Raw genomic sequence first — 16,264 nt, 5'->3', positions numbered from 1 at the left:
AGGATTGGCCTTAAGCTCCAACAGAGCACGGAGCAATCTTGAAAGGTGCAGAGCTCCTTTGAGTCTCATTGGCAATGGGAGTTGAGGGGACACTATGACAGAGTTAAAGGATAATTCAGAAGAACAAAACTGTGAAAGAGAAAATATTTTATTTAATTTGCAACACACACTGGCAAGTTTTAAAAACCCCAGTCACAAAAGAGACTAAAATTTAACCCCCCTTCCCTAAAATTCTATTATATACATTAAAAACTACAGTGGAAATATTTGTACATAAATGTCCCACAAACCACACCACATATGCAACAAATACAAGAACAGAAATTTAAATGTATTAACATAAATAAATACTTAATAAAGTAAAAGCATGAAAATTACAACCTGATTTACATGTTTGCAACTCAACAATCATAAATTATCATTTTTTCTTTTGTAAAAGGATAAATGAATAGTATGCTGTTTATAATAACTTCTGACATTACCTAAGTAACCAGCTACATAAATATTTTCGATGGCTGCATACTTCACTGCATATTACACCAATAGCTGATTTCCTAAGATATGCCATGAGGTGTGTCAGTCTTGGAGACAAACAAGAACGTCCTACTTTTATGAACAAGCAAGTCAAGATTAGTCCACAGCACTTTACAGAAAGGACTTTTCACAAGTTCACAACACTTTCAACAACATATTGGAAAATTGTTCAAATGCATGATCATTTCAAATGCAGTTAGAAAAATGACAAGTAAAGTGCTTCAATACATCTCTTTATTTATTGCCATTATGTCAGTGCAGTATGACAATTTGTAATCAGAATTTTTGGGTAGAGAGGGGATGATGGGAGAGGACAAGGCCCAGGGATCTGTGAATTGGTTGAGGATATTAGGCTCTGATTCAGCAAAACACTTAAGTATATGCTTAACATTAGCACTGAAGTCAATCCGACTTCAGCACATGCTGAATCAGGCCCTTATAGTCTAGAATGAGTGGGCCATACATTCTCACCTACCCTATTCATTGTGGTCTACCCCATTTTTTGGGTTGGCCCCAATGTAATATCTCAAACTATACTGATGTAAGCAGCAAAAGAGCTAACTCTTCCCCTTCAAGAAAGGAACATTGTTTCATATGGGTCATTAGGTAGAATCTGAGATATAACAGGGCTCCCTCGGATCTGACTTATACTGGTGGAACTACATTGACTTCAGCAAAGCTGCTCCTGGTTTTACTCCTGGGGGAATTCTGCGCCCATGCATAATTCATGTCTCCCGCAGATTTCTTTGCTTCCCCGCAGAAAATGATTTTCTGATAGGGAAGCAAAGGGAAGCTGCAAGAGCGGTCACGCACTCTTCCCTAGCAGTGCAGGCACATCGTTTCAGGCATCTGGAGCAGCTGGTGGAGAGGTAAATCACCATGGTGGCTCCTACCCTGCACCGGAATCAGCTGCTAGACCCCCCCCCCCCAGAAACCTCCCCTGGCTGTAGGAAGCTCAGCATCCTCCCCTGCTTCCTGCCCCCATCGCTCCTCAGCTGCGGGGGAGGGGTTGCTGTACTGGGAGCTGCTCCCCCGTCCACCCAATCCCCTGCATTGGACCCTGCATACTCAGACCCCCCCCGCCAACCCTCACCCCATACACCCAGATCCCCCCCAGCCCTCCATACCTGAACCTCATCCTGCTGAACCTAAACCCCTGCATCTAGAGCCCCCCTGTATCCACACCACCCTGCAACTGAATCACCCTGACGAGCCCCCCACCCCACTGAACCCCAGCTAGCTGTACCTGGATCCCCAATCCCCCAGCACCCAGACCCACCCCTGCCGAGCCCCCCCCCCCCCCAGATCCCCCACTGAGGCCCAACCACCTTCACCTGGAACCCCCTGCAGAGTCCCATTGCCCCTGCACCTGGAACCCCCCACCCCACCAAGAGCCTCTGTGCATCCAGATTCCACCCACCCAGACCCCTCACTGATCAGTCTGCACCCAGATTGCTCAATACAGAACCTTCTCACCCCACACCAAGCCCCTCCACACTTGGATCCTGCCTGGTTGAGCCTGCCTGCCCCACACCTGGTGCATCTGGCACAGAGGATCAGGGCCCTGGGGTGTTTCTGAGGCAGGCCCAGCCCTGATGCTGTGTCAGGGTTGAGTGCAACCTTACCACCGAGTCAGTGTCCTGAGATGGGGGAGGGAGGCTGTGCAGCCAGTGGTCTGTGTTCCTCACTGTCATGCTGGAGCCTCCACATTTGTTTGACAAATAAAACTTGCAGAATTTTAAAATAGTGTGTGCATAAATTTTTAGAATTTTTAGGCGCAGAATTCCCTCAGGAGTAACCTGGTTTACACTGATGAAGTATGATCATAAACAGGCCTGAAGTGTGGCTTCTCCTCCAGGAGGGGGCAGCAGAACTTCCTCTAGAATACTGTTAGTTGCTGAAATAATGTCACTTATTTTAATAGTTACAAAAATACAGTATCACAAGGTAGTGCATTTTTAAACAGAAAGGCAGGTACAAAAATAATAAATCCTATATTAAAAATGGACTGCGACTTTGTTCCCACTTCAACTGTCCTACATATCTATATTGTTAGAAAGGCATTGCAGGTCGGTTTCTGATCCCATCATTTCTTCCATTTTTATCTTAATCTAATCTGTTATGCCACCAATAATAGCCTTTCTTACCCTCCCTTCTAAGTCCCAGCAATGAGACTCGGATTTCCTTTGAGAAAATGCCTCTCAAGTTTTCACTGTCTTTACCGCTTTGGTCAGATTGCTGTAAAATCCAGCCATGCTGCTCGGAAAGAATGAGTCCACTACAGTCTGGGGAAGATAGCCACCAAGATCAGTCTGAAAGAAAGTGAGGACTTGGGTCTTGCCTGGTTCCCTGAGAAAACAAAACATCAGTGCAAGTTATCTTACAACCAGAAGTGTAAAATATTAAGGACTTTATAAGATTTCTTATCTTTGGGATGTGTTATCTATGGATAAATATTTCTATGCCTTTTCCATAGAATGGGCACAAAGCAAACTTTCCGATTACTCTCCCATCAATGTGCCTTTACCTACCCCTACAAGGAAAGGATAGTAAATTTCCCAATTAATTTAGGCCCTGATTCAGCAGAGCACTTAAGTATATGCTGAACTTTAAGTATGTGAATTGCCTCTGAAGTCAGTGGGACTACTCATAAAGTTAAGCACATGTTTATGTGTTCTACTGAATCGGATTCTTAATCCTTGGCTTCTCAGCTAAGAATGCCAACAAGGATACCCACTGTGATGTTAGTTTCTGTAACGTTAACAGATGTCCGCTAGGAAATGGAAAAAAGAGACTAACTCATTTCACCTGGGGCATTGAACATCACTCAGTTTTAATGACAATGTCTACCAGCCACAACCAGATATAAACCAGTAACTGCCAGAGGGTTCTCTCTTGAATGGTGCACATTAATACATACACATGATAGCTATGGATAGGACTTTCAAGTACAGCATATGTAATATTCAAATAGACTTCTTACCCTGGAACAGGTATACAGAAACAACCACAGGGATAATTAAACCCTCTCACGTATCTTGGTTGGGGAGGACAGAGTGCATGTTCCACATTGGTTGCTATAAGAAAAAAAATTACTTTAACAGTAAAAGTTTTCTACCACAGTAAACACCACCAGCTGAAAGGCATTTACGATGAAAGCTAGTCAAAGATTCTTGAGGTTGATGTTCTTTGGCCTGTATTATGCATGGTGCTAAACCCAGGGTTGTGAGTTCAATCCTTGAGGGGGCCACTTAGGGATCTGGGGCAAAAATCAGTACTTGGTCCTGCTAGCGAAGGCAGGGGGCTCGACTCGATGACCTTTCAGGGTCCCTTCCAGTTCTATGAGATAGGTCTATCTCCATAAAAATAATATTCCCTTCTGGCCATCAAATCTATGAATCAAAGTACTGCATGCACTATAGGAATGATTTCTGCTGGTATGGACTGTACACCAAGGCACTTCAAAAGACATTTATTGGGCTTATACAGTGTTATGGCACCCAGTGTTTTAATAGTAACTTAAGTTGCTTGCACGCTAATCTAAAAGTAAGATAAATGCATTTCACAAAGATGTTCCTCTCTTGGTCTTTTGAGAAGGCATAAGCTCACTGCACATATCTATATCTATCTATCTAGAGAGAGAGATTCCTGCCTGGTGATCCAAAGAGGGAACTGTGGGGCATTGACACTCTTGACTTAAGACTTAATGAAAGATGTAAATGAACGGGAAGAAAGAAAGATGAATATATGCACATAGTACCAGCAGCTTGAAATAGTTGCTCTCTGCAGGAAAACTAATCACTGTTGGGGTGTTCTATGGGCACATCTCTTCACGGTCTTTAGTTAAACAAAACTTAACAGCTTTCAGTACATCCTATGAAGTGTTCAGAGGCAATGCTTCCGAAGGGACTTTCTTAGACACTTCTACAGGTTCTAAAAAAATGTACCCAGCTGAATACTAACTGAAATATCTATTCCTTCTCAGAAGAACACTATGAAAAGGAATGATAGGCAAACAGTATAATCATTCACTGAAGAGTGTAAATATTGCTGATATTCTATATGATGATAATGATGTAATTAAGCACTAATACTTGCTAATAACTATTGATTAAGCATCTTCTGACCAAGATTTTTACTGTATATCCAACATATATATATATTTTGAAAAACAAAAAGAATATATCCTGAAAGATTTTCAGTTATATTCACTAACTTACTGTTAATATAAAATACAATACAATACAATATAATATAAATGGATTGGAAATTTAAATATTTTACCAGCAGATGCTATAGTCCCGTCTTCATACTGCTTAATTAGCACCACATCTACAAAATCTCTTGGAGAAATAATCTTCATGAAGGCTGATGGGGTAAGAGTTCTGCATATAGAGATAGTCTACAAAATACAAAACAGCATTAAATCACTGTATATGTACATATAAATGCAGTGATGTGCTTCTAACATAGTAAGTGAGAGATTGTGATATCTTTTCTCATGCTTACTTGACAAGCAGTGCCATTTACTTCAGTTACACAAATTTGTGGAATAACTTGCTATTCAGCGTGAATAAATGTATCAGCTAAGAGTCTTGACTCAAGAGCATTTTTGATGGGAAAAATACAGTGATGAGAGGTGGATCCAATGCCATAAGAACAAGCAACACAATGCTCTTTAAGAAGAGAGTCACCCACAGATACACTCATAGATGTACTTATTTACAAACTCCAATTTCAGTTAATAACTTTGTTACATCAAACTTGGTGCATAACTTGTTATCCCACAGGAAATTTAACACAGTTCCCTTGTATCTAAACATCTGCTCCACCACATTGGTGAATGTTATATAAGCCGGACAAGTCTGTAAATACAGAATGGAAGACTATCATATGTGATTTACAAATGTATCTTTTTGTATTTAATTCTAAATAACTTGAAGATTCTGACAAGCTGATAAAAATAAAGGGCTCTGAAATTCAATTGAATGTTCCCTGCACTCATGCTGGTGTGCTTGAGGTACTGAAGAAAGGCAGGATGAGTTCAATGCAGTATGTGCTGTGATGGCAAAATGCCTGAACTAAAGGCTGAGTTAAATATATAAATGACTTTGCATTTGTTGGGTCATGATAAACCTCTTCATTAGTTAAACACAGATTTGTGTGTTTTATTTTTTTAAGATTACCTTCTTTTACCAACAACTATTGTTTAAAATATTATGAACACTTATAGGAGTTAGCATGATAAAACAATATAACTTTGGAGTCAGTTCTGAAATTAGAATGGTTATGAAGTGTGTATTGTTTAGCCAACAGGCTATAGCTACTCATTCAAAGGGGTTACAGTGTATTGTGTAAATACATGCAAACATTTTAAATCATATGAGATTTACATTGTCAAAATAAAACAATTTTGTACAGCTTGTTCAAAACAAAAGAATTCCTGGTTACCAATTTCTAACAGTGATTTAAGACTGTGGGTGAGATACACACACCAGGCTGCAATACCTTCTTTAGGATCTTGTAAATATCTGTTTATGTATACACTGTAAGATACAGTATAAGGCACTAAAAATGTGACTGAAAATATAAGGGTCCATTTCCGCTCTCACTGAAACCTCACCTGACATATTTTTGCATGGGTTTAATTATTCCTGGTGCCCCAAGTACATATTTTATTTATTTTTACAATATATTTTTATAGTAATGAGCACATAATTTTCTCTTCAGATTTTTGTAACAGATCTGTTATGTGATGAGAATTTAACCACAATGCTCCTTATCATTTTCATGGAACTTACATCACTAATAGTTTCAATCAGCTCAAAGTCCTTCACATTTTGGTCCCACTTTGTTCTAAGTCCACCAGCTTCTGGTTTTAAGCACTCCCAGACAGCCTCAGGACTCGCAGAGACTATTCCATCTCCTTTGTATCTGTAGGAAAACAAACATGAAACTAAAATTACCTTTGAATTTTTCTCCTGAACAACAGACAAGAGTTATTCGCTCACACACAGACACCTCCTATCCCCCTTGTAATTTTGGAATATCTTACTTACATGTTGCCAGAAAACTCAGTTGATGGTCTCCAATAAATTGAAACTTCATTCTATCAAAAGTGAAATAAGTGAAGACAGCCTTCAGACTTGATGTAGCAATTAACAGGCTAATCTCTTTGCCACAGCTAGCTAGCAGACATTCCAAACCCACAAAAAAATGCAGAAATTGGGCTTGGTTTTGGCTTAATTGGCTTGTGAGTTGTTTGTTGGCTAATTTTTGGCTTATAGCTTGTTTGGCTTGTAGCTTGTTCTGTCTTTTTTTTGATCAGTTCCCAGCAAGCAGGGGCAATGGGGGGTGGGAAGTAGTGATGCACAGTGGCCCCACCATCATCCCAGACTGCACACCGGGGGGATCTAGTCACATAGAGTGTTGGGGTTCTTAGGGATTGGCTTGTTTTGAAATGGGATTAGCTTGATTTTTGGCTTATTGTGAAAGTCGGGGTGCTTATTTACCTTGTGAAAGTTGACAACTGTGCTAGCTAGTTTTCTTTGTCAGTGGTTACTGACTCATTTAAAGGACTGGCAAATACAATAACTTCCAAAGATTTTAATTACAAATCCTACCTCAGTGTCTCTAACCAGAGAGCTAACAGTTAACAGCTGAACTGTATAAAGGTCTGAACGGTCACAACAAAGTTGTGATCATTGTTAGCTGCTAACACTTTGCCAGTAGAGTCAGAAAGCTGGAAAAATAACTCGGGGCCTTACTCTGCAGGGGGCTGAGCGCCTCCTACTAATTCCCCATCGACCCTTGTTTATCACTGGCGCCTAGCCACGAGGGTGATGGGCATTCCAGGAAGACCACAGAGAGAGCACCCCGCAGGACCGGCCATGGTTTGAATGGGCACCCAGGGGATCCAACACCCTCCTGCTGCAGCGCCCAGATGAACACACCAGTGACCGGCTTTGCCCTCCCCCGGGGGAGGAACAGGAACCGGGGCAGCCTAGTTGCCATGTCCCCACTGGACTCGCTCCGGAGCCGGAGCCCGGGCCCAGCCTGCTCACCGTGCGCTTACAGCTCCGCCAGCCGCTCGGGTCCTTCCAGTAGAGCTGCACGGTGTCCGCCAGCGAGCGGACCTGCTCCTCGTAAGCCATGGCTAGCGACCGGCTCGGCTCCGGCGCTGCACGGGGCCGGCTGCAGGAGGAGCCGCCGCCCACAGGGGGCCGGGCTCTCGCCGATAGGAGCTCCCAGCCTAGGCCGAGCCCAGCGCCTCCCACTCACCTGATGGAGCTGCCCGTGCCTTGGGAGGGACGCAGGGCGGCGGGGGGTTAGCAGCGCCCCAGCTGGGCGGCGCGACGCCTGCGGGCTGCTCCATCCACCCACCGCGCGGCCCGGCTGCTCTGCCCGCCCCCGGCACAGCGCCCTGCCCCCTCTTCCCGAGCTGGCCAGTGCTGAGAGGGGGGGAAGGAAGGGGTGTGTGTGTGAGAGAGAGAGAGAGAGGGGGGAGGGAGGAGTGTGTGAGTGTGTGTGAGAGGGGGGGAGGGAGGAGTGAGTGTGTGTGTGTGAGAGAGAGAGAGGTGTGGGTTTGTGAGAGGGAGAGAGGTGTGGGTTTGTGAGAGGGAGGGAGGTGTGTGTGTGTGAGAGAGAGAGAGAGAGGGAGGAAGGAAGGAAGGGGTGTGTGAGAGGGAGGAATGTGGGTTTGTGAGAGGGAGGGAGGGGTGTGTGTGTGAGGGGGGGTTGGGAGAGGGGGTGAGAGACAGGGAGGGGTGTGTGCGTGTGAGTGTGAGAGAGAAGGGGGTTGGGAGGGGTGTGTGTGAGAGAGCGAGCATAAAACAAGCCATTGAACCCCACCCAGTAACCTCTGAATCAAGCTCATAACTTCTGTTCCAGCTACAGGTTAGCTTTCTTCTGCTAGACTCCACACAACTATAACATGTACTGTAGCAAGAACCCGTTATTTTATCCTTTTTCTAGGATAACATAGACCTCTTCAAACTATGGCATATTCAGTTGGGACTGGGAAGATTATGCACATATTTGAGAGCTAGAGGAAGGTAAAATAAACTGCCCCTGACATACTTTTGCATGGGTTTAATTATTCCTGGTGCTCCATACATATATTTTATTTTTACAATATATTTTTACTGTATAGTAATGAGCAATAATGCAGAAATACTTCTCTCTTCAGATTTTTGTAATGCCTCTGTGATGTGATACTAAACTTGGGTACAATTAAAATTAAACACACAGATAAAGAATGCTTTATCCACTTCAAACAGTTGTATGTACTCTAGTTCAGAAGACTATATTTCAATGAAGAGTCCTGGGGCACCTTAAAGACTAACAGATGTATTGGAGCATAAGCTTTCATGGGTGAATACCCACTTCGTCAGACACATGCATCTGACAAAGTGGGTATTCACCCACGAAAGCTTATGCTCCAATACATCTGTTAGTCTTTAAGGTGCCACGGGACTCTTTGTTGCTTTTTACAGATCCAGACTAACACGGCTACCCCTCTGATATATTTCAATGGTCCTCTCTGGTTCAAATGGCAGCTGAAAGGTCTCTACAAATACATATGTTCATAACACAAAACAGCAGGAGCATTTTCCTAGACATTTGAACATATCAGTTCATTAGATTCAGACATGTTTAGGTCAACGCTAGCCTTTGGTTTCTTTCTGGTAAACTTTGCCCCAGATTTCAGATATTTCCCCTTATTATGAATGACTTGGATGTATTGATCATTGCTGCTGGTTTGCTGATCGCTGCTGGATCCAATGGAAATGGAATCCGACTCTGTTAGAGATTGTTCGAGCTTATGCTTGGATTTAGGTTTCACATGATGCTCTGGATAGGGCTGATCAAGATCCACATGTTTCATGTGTGACTTTTTGTGGGAATGTGGGGGCCTATCTCGTTCTAGCTCAAAGCCATCATCCCAGGATTTGTAGTGCACTTTGGCTAGATCCTTGCCAGTAAGGATTTGACTGTCCACACATTCACCAATGTAAAATCGGGGACCTGGGCGAAGATCTGAGAGTGAGCGTGGACGGTAGGATCTGTTTATCAAGTCTCTCCTTAATTCCTCCTCCTCCTCTTCCTCTTCACTGAAGTGAGGGGAGTATGTCCTGTGTGGTGTTCGAACCACATATCTTCTGACGTTCCTTGGATATAATTCAATTATGTCTCCTGACTCCTCCATTCTGAAATGCCTTGGGAGCCGGGAAGTGGAACGGAGAAGCTTTTTGCGGGATTCATGTTCGTTAACAATAAAATACCTTGTGGTGGGCACTTTGCGTCCCACAAAAGCTGGAGCTCCCGCCCCAAGAGTGTCTGGATTTACTTGTTGGATACCTTTCCTAAAGAGAGGCTCTGAATGAACATCTTCAACACGCTTTTTGAAAGTCACAGGAGTGTAGGGCTTTGTTTTACAGAGCTCACTTGCACTTCCATGTACAACACCTGAATACCTTTAAAAAAAAAAAAAAGGAAGTAACATATTTATCCCCAAAATAGTCCTGCAATTAAGGTAAATAGTCAACCCATTTTTTTAAACAGCTGGGGAAACTGAGGCACTGAGGTTTAGGGACAGATTGTGAATCCCTTACTTACACAAAGATGTCCTTTTGGAGTCAAAGAGCTACTCATGTGAGCAAATGATCTACAATGTGAGTTTCATTCATAATCTGGTCCTAAGTGACTTGCCCAAGGTCAGAAAAAGTTTGTGGCAGAGCAAGAAATCCAGCTCAGACATCCTAAGCAACAAGCGAGTGCCTTAACCACAAAGCCATCCAAAATATGTAACTCAATGAATGTTCGTTAAGGCTTAGATAATCCTCTGACATGTTGCTTCACCTTTACTATATTTGTCAATTTCGTGAAAAGAATATCCTATTTGAATTGCTTTTTAATGCAGTGTAATTTGGAAGGTTTTATCTTTACTTTAAACAAGTGTAGGAACTTTATAAACTATATCCGCACAAAAATACTATAATCCACTCTAGCAATCAAAGGTGATTGCTACCATTCCATAGTAGCCAAGTGCCTGTGAGCAAAGCTGCTTTTAAAAACTATTCTGCCAATGTTTTGTTCATGACAGAGTTAATTTGGATACACAAATTTTGTAAATAAAAACAAATATTTCATGGAAATATTGAAATACATTTCATTTCAGAACTAAGAGACAGCCTCACCTGTTTGCAACCTGCTCAGTTCTACGCTTCTGTATGCTAGGAACAGAGGGAGTTGGTGTTAAAGTTGTTGGAGTTATATTTGCTGGCCTAGCAACATCAGCTTGGGGTACAGATTGTGAGATTGTTTGTATTCTGCTGCCTTTGGTCACTGGAGATTCAAAATTCAAGACGCTGCCATTCTTACGGGGTGTTGATGACCGAGCTGAGGACTCCTGATTGGTGAGGTCATTCTCCTGCTCTGGTCTTTTGTCATTTCCCTCTAGATTCTGGATACTGGCTAGAAAAAGCAGAGAGTGATTGTAACTTGAGCTGTCAGATCTTTAAGAAGGAAAACACATTGGCTCAACTTCAGCCTGCAGTAAATGGATGGCACTCCTATGGAATCCTCTGGGCAAATTCAGTGGAGATAAGCACTGAGCACCGAGATGGTGTGGTGATCGGAGTCAGTATAAGAACCCGGGTGGATAGATGGTGCCCAATGCATGTCAGGTGCTTGTTGATCAGAAAATTGTTGAAAGTGGCAAAAGTATTGTAAATTGCACTGATTTGTCATTTAGTAGATATGCAAAATTAGTGTAATTTACACACCAAATCCATGAAATGAGGATTACAGGAAAAGAAACCAACTGGAGGATGTAAGATAAAGCAGTCTCTTCCGAAGAGCATCAGTTGCGCTTATATTGCACCATTACTAACAGCAGCGGGGCCAAATTCAGCTCTAATGTATGTGGGCAAAGCTTCCATGGACTTCAGTGGCAGTTGCACCCACCAATGCCAAGAGCTGAATTTGTCCCCCCACGATATTGGTGTAATTTACTGTATACTACCAATTGTAAACTATTACTGTATACTACATTCTCTATTACAAATAGTACACTATTGCTGCATATTACATTCCTACTTTTGACCCAACAAATAGCATATACCACCATTTATGTCTCTGTTGGATTTGGCCCAGTAAAAATTATTTTTTAATGAGGGATTTCATGAATGTATAGGTTTGAACACTATCAGCATTGTTACACAGTAATTAGTAGATAAAGGTGAAACCGAACATTCCATCTAGATCCAGATTCTGCTCTCATTACATCAGTGTCAATCCACAGAAATTCCATTTAAATCAATGAGTTACTACAGATTGACACTATTGTAAATGAGAGCAGAATCTGGCCCCATGATTTTAATTTGATTAGGCAACCTAAAGCCTTTAGAAGGTCTTTAGAGAGATCCACATTTCACTTATTATCAGTTGTAAAATGTATAATAATTTCCTCATAGCATAATCACCTTATAGGATAAAAACAATTACAGTGAATGCTAGGCTAATGCTAAAACTGACACTAGAAGTAGTAGGTTTATACAATACACAATATATTTTTTATTTCTACCTACTGTGCATACAAGAGATCAAAATGGCCAAATGCTTTATTTATAGATGTATTTATAAAAGCTCCCAACTTACCTACTGCTATGTGAACCACCTTTTTCTTGTCTTCGGTTCTTTCCTAAAATATATATAGATATAGGGATGATTAACTAGTAGTTTGTATGTTAGAAAGCAAATGAGTTAGCAAATAAGAGGTATGAATACAGGATTAGTTTTATGTTGCAAAACACTTAAATCAACTTTAGAATTTTAATTAAGGTTAATGCTTTGTGAAAAGCCACCAAGGAGTGTGTAATAAATGCTTTCAATCAGTACTTACAGTTTGGATCTGCATTCTCAGTTGCCTGTTGGTGAATTTTAATGACCTTGCAATACTCTGCAGGTAATAAATTAGCATGCTAGAAGAGAGGAACACAGGGCTATCTGTGAATCACATCTGAAACATTTCTAGCAATTTTCTTTCAGAAAGGCTCACATGTCACAGAAATGGAATATGATTTCAGTTCCTCTCCAGTTTTTTCCTTTGCATTGGGACAGGAATGTAAAAGACAAACAAGCTTTTTGAAGGTCTTTGGCATTTCACAGCTTAAGAGATAGGGGACATTAAAAACTAAATTTTCAACAGACATTTCCAATTGTGCATGCATTATTTGCACGTTCAAAAATCCCACCCTCTTGTTTAACATTTTTAGGGCCCGATGGATCTGCTCTGATTCACACCAGCTGAGAATCTGGACCTTCATTCTGAGTACTGCACTCAGAAACAAAATAATACACATTGTGGCATTCACTCCCTCCCCCCTTCTCTTTTAGCTTTCAAAACTAAGTTCTTTTTGTGGAGATGGGCAGAATATAGCAGCAGCTTTGAGGACAACGTACAAAACATAGTAGGTTTGCATATTTGATACACAATGCAACTTAGTATAATATAATGCTTCTGCACATTGTGAAGTGTTTGCTATGCAATGGCTATTTCTCTTCTCAACATCTATCTCACCTTCTGTGGAGAATGTGTGTATGAGGGGTTTTTTTTCATGAATATCATATACACCTCAGTTTACCTGCTTGTTGTTATCCTGCCTGACTGCATAGAGTTAAATCAAACGAGGACGTTAGGTGGAAACTGATAAAAAACAAAACAATAACAGAGATAAGGTACAAAGGATCTTTAAGGGAACAGTGGAGGAGTTATTAATTAGGAAATGCCCATCTGCCTGGCTCAAATGAAGTGAACAGGTTAATTTTTTCCAGGCCTGATAATAGGAAATGAACATATCCAATGAATATAAAGGAGAAAATATGAACTGAATGATATTTTGTGAAAGTGATGTATCTTTCAAACAGCTCAAAATAAATATCAGCTCCCAGATGTGATTATTTAAGGAGTGGGGTGGAAAGGACTGGAGAGACTGCAGAAAACTATATTAAATTAACATTTGAGAGCAGGCCTTGATAATTAATTTATCCTGTCAGTAATCAGGATGATTGAGTAGCTTCTATAGATGACAGATTGAGCCCTGTGTGCAGTCATATACTGAACTACTAACCAATAATAAACAGAAGATTGGTTTCTGAGACACTCCTGAAAGAGAAACAGAGGTCTGGAAAGCTCGTAGAACTACTATTAGGCCAAGCCTTGACAGCAAGTAATAACCTTACTGAACACTGGGAGAGCAAACCCATTATTCCAGGTGGTTGGCAAGGGTTGTCAGCTGTGTCTCAACACTTAATTATCCCTACTGGCCTTTGCTGGACCCAAAAGGGCTGTTGTGCCAGGTCTTGTTGCTTAAATTAAAGACTAACATAGATTGGCTCATATGAATCTGAAAATCAAATGGCCATATCATGCCATCAAATATTTAACAGGACTCACTCCAGTGAAACTAATGAAAGGAGGAAGTGTTTATCTTAAACATTTGATGTTATGCTTTAAGCGTGTTGCCACTCCCGACTGATCCTAATCCATAAATTCAACAAGACTTCTCCAATTGGTTTTATAAAATTACTGTCACGCAATATTTTTCTCCCACTATTAAGATTTAATTATTTACAGATAGATACAGTACTGATACAGAGTAATATCACTATGAAATGTAAAATACTTACAATAGAAGTAATAATGCAGGGAGGACAACTACAGGGCTGCTGATATAATTAATCACTGTGTTGAACCATACAGGAAAATCTGCTTTAATTGTTTCAGACACAATATCATATATTTTCTCTTGTCCACTAAGGGGGAAAAAGTTAAATTTAACTCTAAGAAAATTGTCACCATTTATCATTTGAAAGTAATATTGGATTGAATAAAGCATATTTTTATGCAAGACCATTATGACTAATCCAGCTCCCATTGAAATCAATGGAAAAATTGAACGGGATCAATCTCTTTTTAAAATATGGCCAGAATTTTCATGTGTTCCCCAATTTTGGGTGCCTCAATTTGAGGGTATGTGACTTGAGATACTTTGTTCTTGATGTTCAGAAATGCTGTGACTTGTAGTCCAGTGGTTCTCAAACTGGGGCTGCCGCTTGTGTAGGGAAAGCCCCTGGCGGGCCGGGCCGGTTTGTTTACCTGCCGGGTCCGCAGGTTCGGCCGATCGCGGCTCCCACTGGCCGCGGTTCGCCGCTCCAGGCCAATGGGGGCTGCGGGAAGCAGCACGGGACCTGCAGCCCCCATTGGTCTGGAGCGGCGAACCGCGGCCAGTGGGAGTCGCGATCGGCCGAACCTGCGGACCCGGCCGGTAAACAAACCGGCCCGGCCCGCCAGGGGCTTTCCCTACACAAGCGGCGGCCCCAGTTTGAGAACCACTGTTGTAGTATATTGCATTACATCACGCAAACATATGACAACTGAACAATGCAGATAATGACAAAATGTCTGCAGTTGATAAAACAGATGAAAAGACTTGGGTCAGATACCACTGTATATATTCAGGTAGTTTAATAGCATTTGAATCTGAACTAGACATTTTTGGCATAAGTAGGACACCATATATACCATAGTCCCAAATTAACTTTTATTTATCAGTAATCCAGCAATATTTCCATTGAAAACTGTTTAATTTATTGAGACAAGGGAACTAACAACTCTCTACAGTTATTATTTCAGTACAACTTACCTAAATGGACCACAGCTTAAAGATGGTTTATATCGGGCAATAGCAAAAATTGTTGGTAACATGCACAAGAACAACATAAACAGCAACATAGCCAAGTAGAAGTTATTAGATCTGCAAGAAAACAACATTTTTCATGTTGTATTAACAATACAAACAACCAGAACCAATGTGCAAGATACAAATCCACATCAACCTGACAAGTGCAAGAGCTGCACTTCTGAATCATCAATATTGTTTTCCATTATGATCAGGAAATAAATCTGGGCAGTCTGTACACATTGGCCTTGTGCAGATTGTTAATGATCAAAATTCTATTTGCTCTGCTCTCCAGATAACTATTTATAGTATCCACACTGCAAAAACTGAGGTTGCTTCAAAGTTCTGTTTAAAAAGTAATTATGAAGGTTTGGGTACTCATTTATTTTTAGATCTTAAGAACGTGTTATTTTTGACATGTTTTAAAGACTTGAAAAAATCCTTAATTATTTACCTTTTGGCAAGAAATTGAGGTATTCTTGAGAAAAAAAAGTAACAGGGTAACGCTGTTGTATAGCTTAAGTTACAGTAGTTGATACTTCATAGTATATAAAGAGGGCCCTAACAAATTCATGGCCATGAAAAACGTTCCACAGACATCTGGTCTTTTGTGTGCTTTTACCCTATACTACACAGATTTCATGGGGGAGACCAGCATTTCTCAAATTGTGGGTCCTGACCCAAAAGGGAGTTAGAGTGGTGTCACGGTATTGCCACCCTTACTTCTGCACTTCCTTCAGAGCTGGGTGGCCGGAGAGCGGCGGCTGTTGGCCGGACGCCCAGCTCTAAAGGCAGTGCCTTGCCAGCAGCAGCACAGAAGTAAGGGTGGCAGTACCATACCATGCCATCCTTCTGCGCTGCTGCTGGTGGTAGCTCTCCTTTCAGAGCTGGGCTCCTGGCCAGCAGCCGCTGCTCTCCAGCTGCCCAGCTCTGAAGGCAGCGCTGCTGCCAGCAGCAGCACAGAAGTAAGGGTAGTAGTACCGCAA

General features: G+C 41.6%; 2 protein-coding genes across 2 annotated transcripts in view; both read right to left on the bottom strand.

The window, feature by feature from the left end:
* Nucleotides 1–2,535: 2,535 nt before the first annotated feature.
* STARD5 (StAR related lipid transfer domain containing 5) lies at nt 2,536–7,688 on the bottom strand. The gene is made up of 6 exons (XM_065412644.1): nt 7,599–7,688; nt 6,594–6,643; nt 6,336–6,468; nt 4,819–4,936; nt 3,518–3,611; nt 2,536–2,883 (listed from the first exon to the last, which is right to left on the bottom strand). Exons 1-6 carry the CDS (start codon nt 7,686–7,688, stop codon nt 2,736–2,738), a joined length of 633 nt encoding a protein of 210 aa, XP_065268716.1. The 3' UTR covers nt 2,536–2,735.
* A 1,460-nt stretch (nt 7,689–9,148) lies between these two features.
* The window catches only part of TMC3 (transmembrane channel like 3), a 44,596-nt gene continuing 37,480 nt past the window's right edge, over nt 9,149–16,264 (bottom strand). Inside the window, exons 17-22 of the mRNA XM_065412720.1 lie at nt 15,243–15,353; nt 14,227–14,352; nt 12,440–12,518; nt 12,196–12,238; nt 10,734–11,010; nt 9,149–10,010 (exon numbers count right to left, since the gene is read on the bottom strand). Of these exons, the coding sequence (XP_065268792.1) occupies nt 9,149–10,010; nt 10,734–11,010; nt 12,196–12,238; nt 12,440–12,518; nt 14,227–14,352; nt 15,243–15,353 (1,498 nt within the window). The remainder of the gene's footprint in view (nt 10,011–10,733; nt 11,011–12,195; nt 12,239–12,439; nt 12,519–14,226; nt 14,353–15,242; nt 15,354–16,264) is intronic.

The sequence above is a fragment of the Emys orbicularis genome, chromosome 10 (genome assembly GCF_028017835.1).
Source record: "Emys orbicularis isolate rEmyOrb1 chromosome 10, rEmyOrb1.hap1, whole genome shotgun sequence".
Lineage (NCBI taxonomy): Eukaryota > Metazoa > Chordata > Testudines > Emydidae > Emys > Emys orbicularis.
The sequence above is the reverse complement of the archived record's forward strand: the minus strand, read 5'-3'. Positions and strand labels throughout refer to the sequence as shown.

Bases quoted from the DNA above. Each gene is read 5' to 3' on its own strand.
- STARD5 (XM_065412644.1), bottom strand. From the start codon at position 7,688: ATGGCTTACGAGGAGCAGGTCCGCTCGCTGGCGGACACCGTGCAGCTC. The intron at 6,469-6,593 runs GTAAGTAAGATA...GTTTTCCTACAG, and splicing joins ACTGAGTTTTCTGGCAACAT to ATACAAAGGAGATGGAATAG. The intron at 3,612-4,818 runs GTAAAATATTTA...TTTTTCTTATAG, and splicing joins CGGGACTATAGCATCTGCTG to CAACCAATGTGGAACATGCA.